At 34.3% G+C, this 23639-nt stretch overlaps 1 protein-coding gene across 1 annotated transcript in view; it reads left to right on the top strand.

The window, feature by feature from the left end:
• Nucleotides 1–23639, top strand: part of LOC129805635 (uncharacterized) — a 108553-nt gene that overhangs the window by 73023 nt on the left and 11891 nt on the right. The window contains exon 4 of the mRNA XM_055853680.1: nt 16203–16365. Within this exon, the coding sequence (XP_055709655.1) occupies nt 16203–16365 (163 nt within the window). The remainder of the gene's footprint in view (nt 1–16202; nt 16366–23639) is intronic.

The following is a 23639-nucleotide window of genomic DNA, read 5'->3' as shown; positions in this document are numbered from 1 at the left end:
AAAGCGGTTGAAAATGATGATGATGATGAAGTGGGATCAATCTTTTCGATTAATTTTATCACTTTAATCACTTTTAAAATTTCCTTTACAAAATTTTTTAGACAAGTACAAATCATTTTTTAATAAACATGAAAACGCTAAAATTATTTATTTATGTATAATATCATATATGTATTCGAGTCAATGAGTAGTGGAATAGTACCAATACAGTAATACCGCGAGTATGACTTGCTTGGCCAGTCGGGTTGTAAATATGAATTGATGAAATACAATTTAGAGGGATGCCTTTATCGTCTCACTTTGCACCATAATTGTGTCTTATTAATTGATGCCTTTGGTTATGGGTTTGAGCGGCTCTCTGGGTACATCAAGTCCCTTCGTCCGCAAAAAAGAGCCCACCAGAGATCCTACGCTGAATTCAAAGGATGACGTGCGTAAAACAGCTTATACTACCCCATATATTCTCCCTTAGCCTAAATCCATCACTTTCCACATTAAATATACAAAAGACTGGATGAGAATATTCATGAATGAAAGTACGTGTCTTATTGTTCATTCTTGTATTAACAGTACCGGGCCAAATGAAAGGAGATTTTAAAACATTATTCAACCACATATTCACTCCCCCCAAATCATTAATTGTGACGAGACAATAAAATAGACTTTTCAGTGAGACAGAAAATCAATTTCCACTGACTTTTTCAATATAAATCTTCATTAAAATAATTATGTGAAATATATAAATTACTAATGCAACATGCAATTATCTCTTTTTCGTGGTGTACGGATTATATAAAATTAAATTTATTATAATATTAATGTCTGTCTCATTCGTCCTGGTCAACCAGTGACCTGAATGTTTCGAGTGCTGAATTAAATTCACATGATAACCCATGAAAAATCCTCCCTTAATGAAAATGTGGATAATTGTAAATAGGTAGAGAAAAGCTTCACCACCCTATATTTTTGTTCTTTAAATATTCGAGAGGGCTTTATAATTAAAGTTCCTGTTTAATTCAAATTGCACATTAAATGTAGTTGTTAGAAATAACTATTCACCTGAATTCAGAGGACAACAAAATGAGAAAAAAATCATGAATTATAGAGAGAAAAAAAATACTATTGAGGGATGTTATTTCCAAATTGCTATTTCAACAGTATTTTCCAACGTCCGGCAAACACGTTCAAATTAAGTTGACCATTTCAACATGCTATTTTGTCCAACCATTATGCTACCAAATTATTGAAAATGTTCATTTTGGAACTGTTTTTTTTTTCGTGTGTGTTTAAACCGAAAATTGCTGAACAAGGTTGCAACTGTGTACCTCGTTTGAAGGTGGTTTTACCCCATCATTTGAGATTTTGCATAATTTTCCACTTCAATTGTGAACCACATGGCAATTTTGCGCGAAATTGGACAAAATGCTAGAACAAGTTGCATACTTTTGAAATAAATCCATCGTCCCAAAAAACAAAATCTGACTATGTGACAAAATTTTGAGTGACCATTTATGTAGAATTTGTGCAATTTCCCATTCAACCACGATCCAATCAGAATAGGGGTGTGATTATTAATTCAGAATTACATCAAGTACAGAAAGAGCGAGAGAGAGTGAGACAAAACTTTTCAGACTCTATTAATTTACATGTGCGGGATTGGGTTTGGAATCCACACAGACTTGAGTCCCGTGGGGTGGTAAAGGCGTGTGATTTTGCAAGAAGGGGTTGCAGAGGGTGTTTGCCTCGAAATTGGAATTGTCACTGCAATCGAACTGACTTGGAGAAACTCGTGGAAATGGCATTTAATTAAGTAATCATGTCTCGTTTGTTTATCGTCGTCGCATTCGAAATACTGCTATAATATTCCTGAAACCCTCACTCTTACCAAGATTTCTCACTTATGTTTCATACCCTGCCAATACTACAGCATCTTCGAAGTAAAAGGTACTATTGTTCGAAATAAACGAGACAGGAACTCAAAGTTTCCCCCTTATTGAATATATCGTGTACACCGTTAAGTTTTTCGAATTAAATTCGTGATTGGCCGTTGCCTCAATGTCAATTCAAATTTTGACGTTTACTGGTTTTACAGATACAGAAATCTCTGATTGACTTCCTCTTTAACTTTACCTTTTCGACCCAGTACAACTTTTCTTATACCTAAATGAAAAATGAACTTTTCAAGTGAATCTTTATGACTCCGGCACACCTTTTAGATCAGGAAAATTTCATGAAGTCGAAATTCGGATCCCTTTCTTTCTCACATGTTTTGCATATGTCTATCTCATTCTTTCGCACTCTTCTTCTTCTCTTAAACATCACTCCAAATTCAATTTAGCTCAATCAAATTTGGTATGCTAAAGAATGAGATAGTCATATGCGAAACATGTGAGAAAGAAAGGGTTTCTAAGTTCAACTTCGTGAAATTTTTGATATAAAAGTTGTGCCGGAGTCATTAAAAACTATTTACTCTGAGTTAAAAACCGTTTTTGGCACGTTCAAATCCCTCCACTGCTGGGGTGAAAAAAATGGAAAAGGCTAACTGAAAATAAAATGAATCGAGCCTGTCACTAACTCAGTGAAGATTTTTGCCTCATTTCTTCTGTCACTTTTTACCCCGAGTCGTAATATTTGGTTCAAAAAAAATCTGGAGAAAAAAATCGGAAAATTCTAAAATGGATATTGGATTCAAGTTCAACGAATACAAAATATTCTGTAAACACAAATTTTGGAAAATAAGTTATTATTGGTGTTTTCCAACGGTTGATTCAAGTATTATCAATTCCGGTAAGCGTCGGGGAATGGGGCAGCTAGGAAAAAATAATTCTTCAGCAATTTTTTCCTAGCTGCCCTATCCCACGACGCTTACCCGAATTGAAAATAAGTTAGGCCAAATCAAAATATTAAATCGCCCTAAATTTTCAATATCTTGTTCTTTATTATCCATATTCCTTACTCGAATTTGGGACTTTTCAAAAAATTCGTGAAGGATATCCAGAATATCCGTGGTAAAAATTTGAATTCCGGTTCTTTTTTATTTTTGGAAAATATCTAATCTTGAAATTTTCTTGTCGCATAATTTTCTTCACGGGTCCTAGTAAGACGGCAATGGTTGCATAAACAAGTACACTCTCAGTAAGTAAAGCGTAAGGGGCAGATTGACTTATTGAGGCCAAACAATTAATATACTCAGCAGATCGACAGTCGAGTGAACCTTGTATAGTAAATATGTTTAGCCCTTGGTCAAAGAGTTCACAGTACAAAGTTAGTTGGAAATATAAAGTGTTTGAACTAAATGTTTTCTTGAGTTTTCATTACTTGAATTAAACGTGGAACGCGTTTTAATTTTCCATTAAATAGAAACCACGAAACCAATCAGCTAGTCTTAAAGTCGATGTTACTTATCATGTACAACAGTGTAGAAGACATTACACTTAATTAAAGTGTATGCGATTCTATTCACCTTTTGAGGATAATTAAATATCGAGGTTTGTGCATGTCGGTAAACTTTCCTAGACATCAAAATTCGAGGGTGAGATGAAGCGCGTTGCTGCGTGAAAAAGGGTTGCTCTTTGACAATAAATGACTGGAAGATTGTGTATGGGGTGAGATAATGTAGGAAAATGGCAACACAATGACAATAACGAAAATCCACCAGAAACATTATGATTATATGCTTTTTTTGGGGTGGTGCGGTCCGGACAATCTCCTTCAGATTTATGGAGGACAAAAAGCCGGAGTAAAGGGTCGATTCGGAAATATTGTAATTTGACCAAAATATCACCCATCCTCTTGGTTGGTCTTCGACATTTGGGGAGCGTAATTCAATGTTGGATTTGCAAGGATGGAAAAAATGTGAACCCAGATAAAATGGACATAAATTGCCTCCGACTACCTTCACTTTTGAGACTCTGAAGACCCTTCTTGTGGCCAGCTAACTTGGAATAACAACACAAAAAAAAAGTGCTGGGTGACCAACGTAGAATGGTTCTAGTGTCTATGGTTTGCCAGAATTATCTCATCACTCTTAACGTTCAATGGACCATCCGACCATATTGCCCCTGGTCTCTTGCCTGTCTCATACCGGCCCATGTACCTCACCCTTAATGGTAAAAATAACATTCAACAGTGTACTAAAGGGATTAAAGAGAGGAGATAAGCTCCTCGCTGAAAGATGTTGTCCGATCTGGTTGAAATGATAAAAATGGATTACATTCCGGGTGAGCGATGACCACAATGGAGGATATCGAGGATGATGGGGTAAAGGCTTAGAAAATTAAACTCGAAGGGCATACTACAAAATATTGGTTTACTTGCCATTGAGGAAATTCTCTATATATACCAGCACGAGACCACAGCGCCAGACAACGTGACAAATCCCCGACGAAACGAAAGAGGGAAATAAGACCATAGAAATATGATGATGGCAATTGGATTTACCGCCACCGGAATCTCACGGGGGAGGAAGGGTTGCCGTCACCACAGTCAGTCGTCTCTGTCAGATAAGCAGCAAACTATAGCTGGGATCTGCATGAAGGGGTATTCAATCTAAATTTGAGGACTGAAATATCAACATTAGTTAATTTTATTGCAAGAACTCCATAACAATGATATATATTTATTTATAGCTTAATCAAAGTTATACGATTACAACTGAATATCAACTTTTACGTTTTAGTAGTCCGTTAGACATAAGGGAAACTGGGGTAAATGTAGACACTTATTTTTATGTCTACACTGTTTGAACTTACGTCAACCATTTCTTCAAAGGACGAGGATCCCTATATCACCTATGAATTCATATAGGCATTATCCTCTGAACTCTTATTTCTAGTTTAAAAATCGCAGTGTTTACAATCACCCCATGTTTAGTACTGCCCCAGTTCCCTTTAATAAGCTTATGGTCGTTATTGTTTCGCTTTGTACAAAATATATACTCAGCCAAAAGAGTGTACGATTTTGTGTGCTAAGAACTTGCAAGAATGAGAACAATTATAAGATGATGATTCGGAGGTAGACTCAGCAAAGATAGCTGAAGTAGACCTATCTTGTCTGGAAATGTTTTAGAATCTACATCGAAAATGGTTTTGAAGTGACGGAAGATCTAGATAGTTACCATACCAGGGCGACCCTATTAGAAACAATCAGTTTTGTATAAGATAAGAATGACCTACGTAAGCATGCATGAAAAATCCTGCTCTACAGGAATATAAATTCCGTTTCTAAAAGTTTCATCGCTTAGACATATTGCCTTAAAAGCAATTTTCAACGAAATTTTCCAATGACAAACCCCTTGTTCCGCTCGAAAGCATTTAAAGTGTCTTTCATCGTGGATTGTATTTGATTTTTAGTCACACTCAGTATGTGAATTGATGATTAGTAGGGGAAGTGTGGGTTATTAGGGGTTGGTAATCTCCAACAATTGACAGAAAATAATCCTCTTCAGGTGAACACATTGAGAGATTGTATCCTCTTTCCTTAAAATCTCAGTCGAAAGTAAGTGACTTTTTGCTGGCAAGAAAGCAACATTTGTATCAGAATTATCTGCCTAATACGTTGTCACCTCTCTCGGAACATCCTGCCCAGGAATGAATTACCTGAGTGAAATCTTTGTGTGAAGATAGAGAAGTCTATTGAGTTAACGAGTTCTTTTATAGACTTCTTGTCAGCTGTATATTGAGTTTTTTCTTCTCTGAAAATCACTTCCATGTTAAACCTTATCTTCAATCTCGGAAACACTTTAAATTGAATATCAAATCACCTATTACCCGTTTTAATTGATTCGATAAGACAAATTTCTTACACCCACAGCCGCCACATAATTAAATGGTCTCGATGACTAATCTGGCCATTGCATCGCATTGGGAGAATATGTTTATTTACTTGGGTGCCTCCTTTTTTTTTACCTCCTATATGCCAATGTGGAGAACTTTATTCATGCAAACTGTATATAAATGTTTACCGATCAATATAAAAACCCTCACAGATTGGAGGGAACAACACTTAAATTGTGTACACAATTCCACTTTGTACAATGTCTTGTGGTGATGTATTTGACTCTGAGCACCGCGATAGGTGTGGCCCTTTCATGTCAATTAACATTTTATTTGTTCAGTTTTTTCCTTAACCGTCTCTGTGTCGTTGATATTATAGCTCGAACTCAAAGGAGAAAAATATGTGAAATCCTTGAATTTTTCAATTTAAAATTCCATCCCTCAATCCCTAAGGAATCATATCTTTACTTTAATTTTATCAACCCAACGTTATGTGGAATATGATGTATCCCGGTTATGTCTATTTGTCTTAAGATCTACAGGTCAAGGTCTACTTATCATAACTGATCTAAGTATTAAATTGGTCAATTCTTTATTATTCATTCGTAGACTATTTTTTTCCGAATAATATAAAGAATGTTCATAAGTTCAATAGGTTAAAAACAGATTTTCTTTCAATTTTTGTTTCCAAAGATGGATGTTAAAAAAGCTCTTAGTATATTATTTCTCGCTCAATGGAAATAATCTTAGATCCATTTGATAGGTCTTCAGATCTCGCAAACGTGTAAAGTGCTAGGCGGTTCCCAAGAAGCAAAATAGCTGCATTATAAAACCAAGAATTAGATAAGTCTTTTAGTGCACTTTTAAAAGACTTAAAGTGAGAATTTTTCGTTGAAATTCCTATATAATCTCTTAAGATCATTAACAGTGCGCCACTTTACTTATAGTAATCTCAGTGATGGAACCAAAAGCGTTATGAGCAGCTAAAAAGATCTTTGGTCCTATAGTGCTTTACTTCGAGAATTCTACAAGAATATATTAAGAAAAAATTGCTTCTTGGGTTAGAACTGGTGAATAAATTTTTGAGCAGATTTTGAGCTGTTTGACAAGCCAGTTCGAGTATACATTCAGTCCCGGAATTATGCACATTTTTGGGACCGAAAAAAAACGCGCGAAATGGCTTTATGTATCGAGAAAATTTGCATACCCGCAGGGGCTTTCTTTTGAATAAATCTGCCGTAGAACGAATTTCGCGCGGAGTAAAAGTAGACAAAACAAAAAAATTCAACTGTTTAATAGAAATGCTTTAAAAAAACAGTACTTTTTGGCCAGAGTTCTTCAATGAATGGTTAGAATATTTAAAATTTTTAACTTAATAAAAGAAATTAAAGTTTTATACTTAAAATAAGCATAGTGTCTTCAAATTTCTCGCATAATAAAATAGTACACATTCAGGCGTATTTCAAAAATGATATCATACATTTCCTCCCAAAAGTAGGCAAATTTGCATAATTGTATGTACATAATTCTGTCAGGAGCATAATCCCGCAGTGCATAATGCCGGGACTGAGTGTAACTATTCCTTGCCACATGGGTTGAATCGCTAAATAATTTTTATTGGCATCGAACTTATACGTATAAGCATTCCACGAAGTCTTTTTAACTTGGCCACTTCTTTTCTTCCGAATTTAAAACAAAAAACAGTCATTTTAAATTTCAAAAAAAGAAGATATTTGAACAGGCTCTTTGGTGGAGCCTGTAAGCACCAGAGATGATTGAGAGACTCAAGTAAAGAAATATGATTTACTGATAAATTCATTTAAAAAAAAGAAATACCTGTCTCCAGACGAATGTGCTCGAAATGGGTGAACAATAAATTTGTCTCCGATGAGAAAAACGATGAAATGTTACCTGGTTGAGGAATGTATGTGAGCGGTATGATAGGTTGTATATGAGACAAACAAGTGGATTTCTTACCCGAAGGGAAATTTGCGCCAATTTGTGCTCTTCGTTGAAGATTTTTTCTCCGTTTTCACCGGGCAAAACTCAATAATGTGCAGAAACTTACCCAACAAATCCCCAACCCATCCAAAAACCCCGGGTAAAGTCTCTCACCCAGAGTAATTTCTTTCATCATTTTCTTATTTGTTTTCTCTCCTACCGGAAAAATGTACACATATCTGCGCTGGGTAGAAGCTCCATACCCATCAGGGATTCGCATGGAAGAGATTGTGAAAAAAGTGTATATGGGGAAAACTTTTGAATGCCTTTTTTTGCCAACCCCCACCCATCCCCTCATCCATCACCAGGCACATCAGGCATCACCACCTGAAGAAAACATGGAGGTTTGGATCTGTTTGAAAAACAAGAGACTCCTCCATTGCAATGAAAGTTCAACGTGATATACCCACAAGAGAGAAACGTTGAAAAATATAGTTCCGATTTCTTCAAAGAAACAAAAATAATTTTATTATCGCGCAAATAAATTTTCGCAATTTATTGGTTTTAAGCAGTATAATTCCCAATTGCACTTTCAGATACACACCCATTCTTGCAAACCAGCGAAACACTAATTAAAGCCATCCATCAGACACTTGCGCAAAAATTCCAAAGTGAAAGCTTTTCCGCGCTTTTATTGCTCTTTCGTTCAAACTATTAATTTTTTAGCTGCCAAAATACCCATTTCTACCCTGAAAAAGAACGTGAGGACGCACTAGAGAAGCTTACTATGAGAATTTCTCTTAAAAATACACGGTGAATTGTAAGAGACTTCGTGACGTACTCGAACTTATTTGTCTAACATTAATTGCGAAATATTTTATTGGAAAATTCACTCTTAGCTATATTCAACTCAAAGGACATGTAAACAAAATAGTTAAAGGGGAAAATGGGGCAAAATGTGACAAGTCGTAAATTTCAAAATTCCGACACCTTCCAAGTTAAATTAAACCAAAATTTAAGATTTTTAACAATTCAGCTCCTAAATGTGAATAATTACAAAGCATACTTACACTGGTAAAAATAAAAGGGTCAAATTGACCCTTTTCCAAAGGATGGATCATATTTGACTCTTTGAAAGGGTCACCAGGTACCCTTCGAAAGGGTCACGGTTTTGACATCTATTTAATTCCGGAATAAACGAATAAAAAAAACAATGAAAAAGTGATCTTTGGTGTTCGCTCAGATGAGAGAAATATGATATCAGTAATAAGTTTACAATAAAACATGATTATTCGTGATAAATGTGCATACTAAATTTCAAGAGATACAAAAGTGAACCTTTCAAAGGGTCAAATACGATCCATCCTTTTGAAAAGGGTCAATTTGACCCTTTTATTTTTACCAGTGTAGGATACGGGAGTAATATTGAATCAGATCCAAATTGTAATTTCCACACTCTTTGAGATGAGGAAAAAAAATAAGATAATGAATAACAAGCCCTATGTTTAAGAGTAATCTCTTCCTGGTATCTTTCTTTTGACTATATGAAAAAAATGAGATTAAAAAATTGGTAAACATTACGGGAAAAGTTGTGATCCAAGTCCAAAAGCAGTGTAATGCCCTAGACACCCTAGACACAACATAGGACTTAAGCCGAAAGACGGCTTAACGTAATTGTAATTAAAATACTGATCAGATGACATAGGTATTCATCAGTTTCTGGCTAATCCCTCTCTCGGCTTAATCCGAGGAACAGATTAGTTAGTGGAGAACTGTTGGAAATTTAATCCAAGCATTATTTTGATTTTATTTGAGTTAAGCCGTCTGTCAACTTAAGTCGTAAATGTGTCTAGACCTAGAGTATAATAATTCCCATCTGTATGTGATTTACCCCTGCCATATTCGATTCCTGATGAAGAGAACATCCATCCTAGAATCCTTAATGTTTCTTAAGTCCAGTTCCAAATTACTTCATTGTATCCTACCCAAAAGCCAAATATCAAAGTCAGATTCTACATTTTCTTAAAAAAAAAACGACTTATCCATAGAAGCATAGGTTTCATAATCAGCCCCTACACTACTGTGTTAAAAAGAAACGTCAAAATGTAGTAATTTAAAGTAAATCGCTTTCGATTTACCAGTCATTCACGAGAAATTTACTTAAAATTACTAAATTTTGACTAATTTTATCCTAAAATAGATATTTAAGAACGATTTAGTGGATTCGAAACACAAAATTAAAACCAATATTTTACACAAAATCTACGAAGGTATTTTTACAACATTGCTCTCCCTCTCCTTGAAGTCGAGCAATAACCATTTCGAATTGGCAAAAAATCCCAAAAAATATTTTCTTTGTGAAGCCTTGCAGTTCTTCAGGAAATTAATTGGCTGGGAAGTCCTTTCAGGAATCATAAAAAAAAATTAAATGAAACATTTTGTACGGGAAATACAATAGAGGGTGGTTCTGATAGAAAGCTTTTTCCTCTTTTTCGATTTCCAACATACATTTCTTTCTCAATGCTGTTGTAAAATGAAATTCATATAAAATTCGTTTTTTTCTATGGCCTTCAATAAAACATGAAAATATGTTCAGGTTTAATCCTCGATGCGAAACAAAAAAATTCAATTCTTTTTATTTTATTATCGTGTTTTTTTAGAACATTTAATATCGTATTTAATTTTTGTTCTATTGAATTAATAATTATTGTATAGAATCAAAGATAGAATTTCTCTTCCATGAATACATTTGGTCAGTCTTCAATGATTTTGCTTTATTAAAAACAATATACTGTATTGAATATTATATACTGATATGTAAAAAACATAACTTTTCCCAAAGTAATATTTACCAATTCCCTTCTCTTCACCGCCATAACCTTCTTTGGGTAATACTTAACCAATTTCTGGTCAGCTTTGAAGTCTGCTCATAATTTCCCATAGTAAAAATTTTGTTGAGAAAATTTTTAAAATTAGCCGAAAAATATTAAATGTAAAGCATTATTATACCTATCTAATTAAATATATTATCATAAAAAAATGTATTTATAACAACGTGATGCCGAATTAGCTGGGGCTTTGGAACTTTTGAATACTTTCAGGCTCTAGCCAATCAGAGAACGTAATGGATATAGTATTTTTATAGTATTGATTTTTTAAGTTTAAGGGAATATTGGATTTTATTCGTTTTTCCCCCAAAAAGAGGTTTGACGAGTTAAGACAAAGAATAAAAAATAAAATGCAATTAAATTTAACATTCCACTATTAGTGTAATACTGAGTTCAAAAAATTCGTATACTTCAACTTCTTAAAGTTAAACCTTTCAAACTTTGTTTTATCGTAAATTTTCTAAAATTTAGTATGAAAGACATCTGAATTTCCAAAAAAAAATCTTGATATATTTCTTGTCATTCTTCAAGGGTTAACTGGAATTTAAATAAAGATAAAACAAATACGTAAAAGTTTTTCAATGACGTCAATTTTCACCCCTAAACCCTCTTCTAACTCTTATTATTCCATATAGCTTAAAATTTAAATCAAAAAATAAATTGAGTGAAATTCTCTTGATAGGAAAAGCTGAAATGTCATTTGAATGGACAAATCCTACGAAAAGTCCACAAAACTAAATTTAGCTGTTAAACAATTGGACTATTGAGTTGAAATGTCTAAAAGCTTAGGTCCCTGTGACTGACATTGTGTAATTGGGTGCAGTTGTATAGCCAGAAAGTTCCCACGGGAGCAAAGTGTGAGATTCAAAACGAATAATATCCGTTCATCGAGACACCTAGTATACCCAAATAAATAATGACAGTAGAGGAAAAACATCTGATGTGACATGTAGGAAAATTTCAAAATTTTCATCAGTGACGTTGACACAGTGTTCATGACCTCACATTTGGTTTTTCGCTGAGGCTGTGGTTCGTCCCAAAATAAACCACATTCACTCACACGTGCTCTCTGTCCTGTCTTGCTAGTCCAGTGACACAGATTGTCACTGGGAAAATCACATTGTTACCATCAATGGAGAATTGGAGTATGGCCTGTGCGTTTCCATTAAAATAGGAGAGATAGGGGTAGTTTTGTATGATAATTTTAAATTTGACTTTACCATTTGGCGCATTAGTAATCTGTAAACAGAAAATTTGAAATAGTAACAATGTTTAATAAAAAGAACGATTTATGTACCATACTTTAGCATTGGACCGACTTCTAAAAATTAAACTAAGTAAAGTCCTTAATTAGAACTCTTGGAGGGTATAAATGATAATTTCATCTCTCAAATTTGAACCATATTTTCAAAAATAAATAAAAAAAAATAATTAAAATCTGTGAGATTAAATTAAGGCTTCCAGGCTTCGCACACTCTGGCTTCGAACACCTCATATTTTTCCCATATACCTTTCACGAATATGACCCATATATGGCATATTTTAATAGGTAGTCTTGTGTCACATAATAATAATAATAATAAATAATACTGGCAGAACATTCCATATGAAGGAACTAGGCCTTCCCACAATGAGGTTTCTTTCTAGACATGCATTATTATTTTTCTTATGGCCTCTACACATTGGGAGCAATTTTTGTCAAAAATTGCTTTTTTTGAAGGAAATTCCCTGCAGCGTTATAGGGGGAAACGTCAAATTTCTGTCAAAAACGCAATTTTTGACGAAAATTGCTCCCAATGTGTAGACGCCTTTATACAGGATGAGATTGTCAGTTCCATGCCCGTGGAATCAAGTGCAGTTAAGCTCACTGGATGCATTTTGAACAAATTTAACGCCAGAAAAATACCTGATGACCTAAAGGGGATTCAAATCCGTAACACTTGCACCACAGCGCGAGGTCTCTACTACTTGGCCCATTGACTGCCCGGCATTAGAAATTCTTGCATATAAAGTTGAATTTTTGACTCACAGCGCTTCCTAATGAAATAGAACAATATTTTCTTCTGCAAAATTCTGTCTAGAGTAAATTAACCTAATTCAAAACCTGCTCCAAATGGAAATTTTTCGCTAATCAATCAATCAATCAATTCAATTTCTCAGAAAAATTAAAAGTGTACCTTTTCACCATCGAACTTTTCATCGATCGACCATGTTTTCCAATGAAAAACACAATAAAGTGACTGTTGTTTATTCGTTTTGCTTAACATTTATGTCTTATTTCTGGATAATTTTGGTTAAATTAAGCGCTAATCTTTATTGTTAACGGTACGTGAAGTTTTCTAATGAAATAATCACCTATTTCGTGAACAAAAAGAGTTTTTCTGATGTATCTGCAACTGCTTCAATAGGAAGCCCCGGAAATATGATTTTTTTTGGAAAGATTTTCTTATTGTTTTAGATGGGAAAAGAGAAAAGGCCAGGAATAAGAACAAATCCTGCACTCAAGAGCAGTTCAACAAGGTTTTGGAAGCCTTTTGCCGCGGTTTCACTTAACACTGTTTGTCTCCAATTAGAAACTTTCCCTTGTCTCCATTTGGATTAATTTGTTGCCAATAGAAGCATTTCACGCTCGCGCATTTTTCTTCTATTTAAGAAATTTTCAAATTATATTTAAAGAATTTTCACTAAATAGTAACATTATAGAAGAGTCAAGGAGCAAATTTATGTAATTCTCTTCAGAAAAAATATGTACTTAATGTGTTGAACCTTCTGTCAAAGTTAAAGCGTCTGGAAATGGTTTTGAATTGGGACATTTACCCTAGTTATATTAAATTTATTAATCACATTAAACACAGGTTCATAATCTCGCTATATAATAAGAATACCTTTTCAAATCTCCTTCAATGGCATAGAAAATAGTGCTTGTAGTATCAAACATCAACAATAGCAAGATGCCCCATCTTTCCCTATGTTTAGTATACCATTATTTTCCCAGAGCCCCATTTTCCAACAGAAATTTGCTTTTTAGGAGACAAAATGATAGAAGCACATTGGGTCTGTTGTATGGACTACACCACGAGTTCACAGATTAATTTTACCACCATATCGTCCCTTATTCTATAACTTTTGCTAGGGCTTTTGAATTTCACATTATATACAAACCCATTTCCCACTCTAGGACAACAGTTTTTTTTATGTAAATCTACGGAAATGGTTTTTTTTGTGGAGAACGAATGGTACCAAATCCCTGAACGAGTGAAAACCAGGAGCCAACAGTGAATCGAAATAGTGGAAGTCACAAATTAAACAGTAAATTCAAATTATTAGGGATTCCTCCTTCGTGTCTCTACCGGTTTCCTATGGGTTGTGATACTGAAATCACTTATTTCTCAGCAGTTTATCTCGTTATTTGAGATATAGAAGAAGATTTCTGGACACAACGTAACTCTATACCTCTTTACCTTTTTTTTAACTGAGATTTAGGGTGTTGAGAGAGAAATTGCGTGAAAATAAGATGTGATTCAGGGCTATAACTCAATCACACTTATTGAGTTATTCTGGAGGCTCATGGAAGTGTAAATTCCGAGAGTATCGGAAATTCCTGTGAAAATTATTCTACAAACATGTTATACACTTCTCTTTCTTCTCCATTAAATTTTTGATACCAACATAGCTGAACGAAAAATGTTGAGAATTTTATTTGGCAAATTCTCTTCTATATATTGAAGGATGAAAATTTCCCACGTAAAAATGAATATTTCCTTTTGAGTACTGAATTATTTAGTGGGCAAGTGAAAAATTTCGACGTGTGAAAAATGAACATTTCTCTCCAAACAACAAAATCAAACAAGTTGCCCGTATTCTGCATATAAAATTTTCTCCACAAGAAAACCTTTTTATCTCAGGAAAAATTTTATTCAGGATACAATCTAACCATGTTGATTATTTTTACCCAAATATATGAAAGGGATTTTTGAGTGAATTTTCCATTCAAATTCACTTTACATGGTACGCAAAAGCAATTGAATATCAATATCCATTTGTCATCATTTGGCAATATAGGAAAATTCATACTCAATAAAAAAAAATATCTCCATGAAATTGTCTCAGATTCGTTTAAGAATACGAAATATTTGTAACAAGGAAAGTAAACGTATGAAAAGGGTTTTTTTTGTAGTAGAGAGGAAAAACTTGCACCTCGAGGATACAAAAATTATAATTTAATATTATATTAATTCTCATAAATAATTTTAGCATTAGGGGAAACCGGGGCACCACCAAACACGGGATACCACCAAACATTGCGATTTTTTAATCGGATATTCGACTTCAAAGGATAAGACTAAGATTCAAAGGATAATTTATAGGCACTATAGGTATGCTTTTCCACTGAAGGAATGGTAGAGATAGTCCAAGTAGTTTAGAAATAATTTATAGGCACTATAGGTATGCTTTTCCACTGAAGGAATGGTAGAGATAGTCCAAGTAGTTTAGAAATAAAAATTAGTGTTTGGTGGCACCCCGTGTTTGGTGGTGCCCCAGTTTCTCCTATAGAGTTTACTGATTGGTTAGAGCATAAAGATATTTAAGGTATGCAAAGTTTTAACGAATCAAAAAAATCGGTGCATGTTTGATCCAGAAATCGAAAGCATGGAGCTTCGCGTTATGCCGGCTTCAGACCTAAGGTTTAGCCCAGTTCCCGAGGGTTTCAAATTTCGAAGTAGCAACCAATTTTATTGATTTTTCAAAACTTAATAGATCACTTGATCATCCAATCTTAAGTATTAATTTTCCATAAAATCTTGATTGATAAGAAATTAGAGAAGGTAAGCCATATGGCTGAGCCTTAAGTCTGAAGCCCGTATTATGGTCCTTAAAGAGTGGATAAATGGTTATCCCAGGGCCCGGGACAACAGTAATGCGTAGGGGGAAGTGGGGCACCTTTGAAAGTGAGGTAACTTTTTAAAATTAGTATTTTTCATCTATTTAGTTGAACACACAGATTGAGAAGCTAAATTACATTATGATGTGGCTCAATCCGACTTAAACATGGGACAAATCCCAATTTCAAAGGTGCCCACTTCCCCCTAACCGTTTAAAAACATTGTTTTGTGCAAAAATACAGAAAAAAAATATTTTTCTGAGCTGTTAAAAAAATAATGTTATTTATCTACTAATTTTATTTTTCAAAAATATTTGATTATTTCAGAAAGATATTTTAATTATCTTCAACTTTTCTAAATATCCTAAATTCAATAAAGAATCTGGGAAAAATATAAAGTGTTTGAAGCCAGAGTAAATACGAAGTCTAAAAGCCTAACCCTACTGACCAATATGCTTCAGCCCGATAGAATCTCACTGTTTGTAAACGAAAAGAAAAACAGATTATCTTTTTGATCCAATAAATTAAGCCGTATAGTGAAGTGTTAAAACCAGATTCCCAACATTGAACTAGAAGAAGGCATTTAAAAGAAAATTTTAATCTTTTATAATAGGGCGTGGCAAAATGAGACATTTGATGTGTGACAGATAAATTTCCTTTTGGCTATATCTGCATATTTCCTCCATAAATCTAATTTCCCTATCTTGCCTCTTGCAGACACAAGCGGAAAGTGCAAAACTTCTTGCCATGCAAGACCCCAACGCGCGGAGGACATTTAGACGCCACAGCGGTATCCGGGGGCCATTCAGTCACATATGAAGATCCCGATGCACATCTCGGCAGCCGACCCCTCGTTATGAGGCATCAGCACAATATGGAGGTAAATAGTATTTTCTTTTACTCTATGCTCTTACCCATTAACGATTTCCTGTGAGCGATGGGCGGGAAGGATACGAAAATCCATTAGGCCCTCTTTTGAAGGACTCCCACAATTGTTGCTTTGGCTGGTGGGATTCAATTTACACATAGAACGTCTATTGGTATCCGGTTCATTTGAATTCCCTATACCTTCTATTGCAAAATGACGATGGAGATTTCTATGTTTTTTTTTGTTGTTGTTGCTCTTTGGGGACTTGGAAGTGAAGTTGAGAGGCCTGTCAAAATATTTCACTGAAAACTGTCACAACATGTCACACCAGACACAATCACTTTGCATTGTGTGCTGATTCAGACGTCGTCGCCTTTTGTTAATGAAACCATGATGAGGAAGGCCTTGTGGATGGGAAATGGAAAAAAGGCGCGCGAGGAGTTCCCGAGTAATCTGAGAGGAGTGCTTGCCTTAAATCTTCTTGCAGGAAAGAAAAAAAAAACGGTTCAGGAATAATAAAGGATTCCTTTTGTTGGCATTTCCAAACCCCTTTTTCTTCTAGTCATCAATTAGTGAATTGTAAATTTAAATGTCATGATCTGTTCTCTTAATTCGGGTAGCAAATTTCAGGTATATATCCCTGTCATATCCTGTTCATGGATCTTTTTTTGCATTGCACCACCTTCACAATTGAATGAGAAACCGGGAAATAGACACCTTTAATATCGTATTTCAATATTATTGGAGAGAATATTGTATTAAATTGGATTATCGTATTATTGAAATTTTATCCAACTAAATGAGATGCTGCTTCTTGATAGTCTGCTGATTCAGGAATGAAGGAAAATTGAGAATTTTTCAGAATGTCCAAGAGAGCTAGGGAGGGAAGTGGAAGTTAGTAAGAAAAAAAAAAACGAAGAACATAGTGAAATCCTTCATAATATCCCCCATATAATGTGTGGGGTTTTATCGTTATTTTGTGTTCCATTTGGTCGATAAAATATTTCTCTTATACCCCAGTGTCTGTGAATATTATTGGAGCTGTTGGGGTGTATTTGGTTGATGGTTTGCGAAGAGAGTGGGAGTCAACCAATAAATTGGGTAAGGTCGTTTTTGTGCAAATATTTGCCTTATGGTAGCTGTCGAATTGAATTTTAAGCTTCAGCAGTGTGTTGACTCCGTCAACCCATACGACAGAGAACCCTTCTTCTTCATCATGGGAAAAGCTCCCATCCAAAATATATGGTCGATTTTGGGTTCGAAAACCACCAGTCACAGCCATACTTCTCAGGGAGCTTTTAGTTGTTTGCTCTTATGTATACCACAGCCTGGGAATCCTGTCAACAAGAACTCAATCTGCGAAAGTTTAGCTATGAATTATATCAATCGTTCCTCATAGACATTTACTTCTCAACCACCCATACACGCCTCAGACAATCTCTTCATGGCACTCATAGCATTGGGATGAGGGTTAAAGCTAATGTTTTAGCCCCAGAAACATATTGAAAAGTCAGCAATGCCGAAAGTTCTCTTTGCGAAGCTACTGTTGGAGCACCGAAATTTTCAGTTAGACTTTAATTGACCTATTGAAACTTATAATTTTCAACCCTTTTCCATATTGCACTAAACCTACAAGCAAGTTTGAATATTCGTTGGATAATTTTACAAGCAAAATTATTTTCTGAATAATGCCTTAACATATCCCTAATAAAATCAAAAGACTGGTACTGGCACAATAAGGTTGCGACTCAATATCAAAAGTTAAGGTTATACCGCTGATATTTTCTTTGACTTCACAAAAATATGCATTGAGCTTGTATCGTAATTTCTCGGGTAGTTGCATCATTTAATTTACCAAAAAGGGATAAAAAACAAATCGGAAATACTGCGAACAATTCACGTACATACGTGTGTGATAATGTATTGTCAAAACTGAATTATTGAATTTATATTGTAATTTTTATTATTTCTGCAAAGAACATCAAATTTACGAGAACTTTTAAGTTTAAACTTACCTTGGTTCTACTTTTTAGTTCAATTTTAAAGCATATATGTATAGATCGACTCCTTATACCGTTTAAAAAATCATTTTAAAAGTTTTATTCATCTGAAAATTTGAATAATCCTTCAATTTCGAGATAAAGCCAAAAACATTAATGTTTTTAGCTAAAAAAAATGTTAAATTGAACAGAAATCACTTTAATTCTTTAAGAACGAGAAGGTAAAAAATCGAGGGTCAGACAAAATCACTTTTTCTGACTTTTTAGAGCAAAACACAACTTTAGATGACCGTAGAAATAGTTTCATTTTTGGGTCACCGGTGACCCAATCGTCCTTAAAGGGTTAAAGCGTAACAAGGATATAATTTTTTAAACTACTTAATTTTCCCTTTGTCAGTTTATAAAAGTCAAATAGAACATTTGTGCTGAATATTCAAAAGTCAAATTTTTATAAAAATTCTGACTGGCAAGAAATTGGAGAAGCCACATCACATGGCTAAACTTTAGGTTTAGAACCAGTAATATACAGGGTTCAGGCCTTAAGTCTAAACATATGGCTTAACTTCTCAAATATCTTTATACAATCTTTTGGAAAAATTAAGACTTAAGATTGAGTTATGAAAGGTAAATGATCCACTAAACCTTAAAAATCCGATTAAATTGTTTATTATTTTTAGGATTTCTGAATTTTCGGGACTAGGTTAAACCTCCAGTCTGAAACCCGCAGTAGGGTCTCATGAGAATTCCCCATTATTCGAAAATCATATTTCCTAAAAATAAATTTGTTGGGATATCTCGAAAACCTGGCTGATTCCGTTCAAAGCTTTCTGTTTATTCAAGATCTAAGTTTAAGCTGCTCTATTAATTGCATTTCTCAACCGATTAAGGTTAGATTAGATTATTTGAAGTCTTGAAATCGTAAACAAACCTGAATTACCTCGAAGTGGATATTAACTGGTAATAAACCTATAAATAATTTTAATCCTATATACAATTGTATTTTAGTTGCTTTTGTGTAGACGATTTTGTGCTTATCAATGAATCTCTTTAAATTGATTATTGACCGGTCAATATACTGTATCAACGTGAAGTGTGACTTTTTCAAGTGTCTTGAACCTAGTAATTATTACCTACAAATAATTATTTTTACAAAATTCTATTAGTGCTACTAGAACCTAACAAATTTTTAGAACATTTTGCAAGTCTCGACATTATGTAAGGGAACTCTACAAACCTCAAACTGCTTTTCTATAACTTTTCTAGTTCAAGTGCTATCTCAAATCACTCCACTCGTGTCAAATAGCATTTTTAGTAGTAACTTCCTCTGTCTATTATGTCGTATGTGGTGCAAAAGTTGTTCTCTGGATCGAAAATGGCTTTAAAATTAAAGCTTATGACAATACAGCCGATTGTGTACATATGTGTATTATATGGAGATTATTTTGTATACCATAAAACTAGTGCAATTCCGGAAGTAGATTAGATAGTTGGTATGAAAAAAAATCCCAACCTGATTTGCAAAAAGCGTATAGTGTTTTCCAACCTCTTGTTTTGAAATTGAATACATTAAAGCTCGAAGCTTTTACGTGATATTGCTTTTAAGCTTTCAATAGTGTCCTCACGGAGTATTCGTGTTTTTTGTGCCACTACTGCATGGAAAAGTGTTTTTCTGCCCACACTCAAGTACACAAATTCAAATATATTTGTATTTTTATAGTTAGGGATTTAGTCCTATAGTTTCATTTTTACCTCTTAAACACTATTACTGGGGGTATATATATAAACCCTTTTGGTGATTCATGTAGGTGTGTTTGCCACAACGCACACGTGTTTGTGTATTTTGTACATGTCTGGATAGAACATCAAACAAAAGAGCTTTGATCCATGGATATGTCCGGGAGAGACAGAGAAGTCCAGGATCCACTCCGGATGGTACTATACCCTATGACCACTCTGCCATGCGACATATTTAATAGTAAACAAAAGCTCAGTCTTGTGTACAAGAGAGGTGTATGCAAAAATACTATGGCAAATGCTTTATATGAGGTGCATTAAAATTCAAAACCAGGGAATATACCCCTATATTCATGTATTTACTTGCAATACCACCCACTACCATATAACATTCATCCACCGCCCACGGTATGCTTTAGTTTTAGCAATAAATTCACGCAGGGTGGTTCAATTAAGTGGCACGGATTTTGCCCCAGGAAGATAGTATCGGCTTTTTATCTCTATTGCGACAAAAAGAACACAAGGAATGGGTCCATTGTAAATCTGGTAGGCGACATTTTTATTGCTTATTTTGCACACTAACCTTTTACCAGATTGAAACAATATTATACAAATTTATTGGGGTGGTTCTAGAAGAGTGGTAGAAGTTTTCCCATTACGGGTTTTCGGGTTCTGTTATACATAGTTGATTTAGAAACGATAATGCACATCAATATCAATTGAATGTGTTTTATTAACCTTTCCATGCAATTGCTGCATTATATTTATGCATGGTTTTCCTGAACTACTCAATATTTTAAACAATACTCAAATTGTGCACTGTTAAAATTTAACCCTTTAATGACGAGACACTTTTTAAGGACCGAAAATCAAAAATAAAATTAAACCGATAAACAAAATCAATGAAACGTCTTACATCTGACATTGGAAAATCAAAAAGATTCTGTTTCGATGCATTCTTTTACCTCTACGAGCGATAAGGACAAAAATTGCCCAAAAATTTAAGTAATTTTTCTGATAATACCAATGAATAATAATTTACAGTTTAATGAAGATATTATGTATGATTATTATAGCTTCACCTTTTTATTATAGTTTATTATAGTTTCTTTTTCCAAAACGGTTTTGCTTAAAAAAAAATATTAAAATCATTTTTCAATATGAGAATTTAAAAGTTTGTAATTTTTAAAATTAAATATTTACTATATAGCAAACAGTTGGAGACTTGCAAAAAGTATCGTAGATTCCTTTCAAAAAAAAAATTTGAGGTAGTCAGGAAAAATTATTTTCTTTATGGGACACCGGTGTTTCAATCGTCCTTAAAGGGTTAAAGGAAGAGCGATGTATGCAATTCATTGATTTTCCCATACCTAAAAATTTCAATAATTCATCCTTCTGTTGATTTTACTATTTTAATGTTTACAAACGGTGATAGAAAGCTGTTTATCTATCCATTTGGTATGTTTTGAGATCTAGAGATCAAACGGCTATAGATAGAGACTTGGGGGCTCCAGGGTATTCTTTCATCAGTCAACTTTGGAATCAATAATATTGCCTTGCAACTTTTTCTATCTTCCTTTAAACCATTTACAATTTTTTTTTAATTTGAAAATTTATATTTGAACATGTTTTGAAATATATACAGATCGATTTTTGTTCTTGCTCAATAAACTTTAAATTGTCTTAGTCACAGGTCCATCAATTTTTCGCAATTACCATTGAAACCAAAGGAAATGTCTTCATTGTCTTCTTGAGACCATGATCGAAGATCAGTTTCTAACTAAAATCTTTTTGGTCACCAAAAATTTGCCAATGTCAAAGTTATTTGAATTGCATCCAATAATCTTTACTAATTTTTCACCTAGGGCATGAGATTGAGATAGAAAGAACCTAATCCAGAAACTAACAATTCATGGCTCGAAATCTCAATTACGAGAATAGCTAGGTCCACCATGGGATCTTTTGCCGCACTTATTGTCTCGTCCTGATCGTCTTCATTTATGCAGTTTTTCAACATTATATAGCTCTAGTTACTGCTATTTTACAGATTGTGCAGATCGATTTATTTAAATACATTTTATCTTTTGTATCTTTTGGCCAATATCTTTTGTATCTATCGTGTTTTCAATATCAAAATTGAAAGAGCTGTCCAGAGTGTATTTCGGTATTTTCCAACCGATTGCGACAAATTTACATTAATTTAAACTTCAAATCCGGTACAGGATCTGTTCAGGGGCAACTGATTATAGATCGGTGATAAACCGGATATTGATTTTTGATCAGTTATTTACTATAATGTTTCTACGATACCTTGAACATATTTTGAATTAAATTATTAACCGGTTCACATGGCGTTTGGCTTGTTCTTGAAATAAGAATGAAATAGTCGAAACTATTTAGGATATTAGGTTAATTTTGAAAGGAATCTCATTTTGAATGTTAAAATTCCCTCACTTTGTTCTTCCTTTTCTTCATTTTCATGAACCTCTTTCTCTCCTTGTTGAGGAAATATCAAAATCCAAATTAAGATTCTTTTTAAATTAACTCCCTTGAGCTTTGTTTAATAATCGCTACCAATTGTTAGGTTCGTCCCATCAATTCGCCAAATCAAGCATTCATCGAAGTACTTTTTATTCGGCCTTATACCTTATTCTGCTTATTATACTTTGACTAACCAGAGCAATTTGCTGAGATTTTTCACCTTCGTCTTGTATTGAAATTAAGGCACCCTGTTCGGCAAAGACTCATAACAGAGGATTTGGGAGTTTGGGGACTTTACTGGTCAAAGAGATGCAAAATACACAGAGTCTCTTGTGCATACACAGAGAGTTTCATCCATGTTGGAGGTTTTGGGTGGGATGACTAAACACCACGAGTATGGCTTTGACCAGACTCGTCGAACAGAAAGGGACCACATCAAAACTATGCTCCAGCAGTTGGGAACTGGACATGTTCGCCAAATAGAGAAGTGGCCAGACAGATAAACCTGACTTTGCAATTTGCCACTACCTCACTGACACCTGCCTTAATAGTTGCACACAGTTGAAGTATTCACTCGCATTGTGCCACACAAGTTAGATTCTTCAAAAATAATCCTCGTAAGACTAGCAACTTTTGTCCCATCTTCACCAACAACTTCCTCTTAAAGGATTTCCCTCTGTACTTTTAACCCAGGCCTTATCGTCATCTCTGCAGAATATACTCGAGAGGAGGGAAGAATGACAAGACAAATTAGGAACACTTTTTTGCTGTATTAAAACCAAAACTTTTAACTATGGTACACTATGTGTAGTGTTTACGATGTTATCTGTCGGCAGAGGGATTATTCCTAAAAGACCATTATTGTGTTCTGTTGTGAAGGACTCTCGAGAGGCGCGAAAATTTCTGCACTCATTTCATCTGCACAATTCACGCCTGTCGGATTTGGAAAATTCAAATGCAGCGATTTTGTTGCTGCATTGTCACTCGAGTGGACTTTTATTATTGCTGTGATTATTGTGCTCCATTTTGTTTGAATATGCATCCATGAAGTGGATGGGAATGTTTATGTTT

The sequence above is a fragment of the Phlebotomus papatasi genome, chromosome 1, assembly GCF_024763615.1.
Source record: "Phlebotomus papatasi isolate M1 chromosome 1, Ppap_2.1, whole genome shotgun sequence".
NCBI classification, from domain to species: Eukaryota; Metazoa; Arthropoda; class Insecta; order Diptera; family Psychodidae; genus Phlebotomus; species Phlebotomus papatasi.
This window is presented reverse-complemented; position numbering and strand designations above follow the sequence as displayed.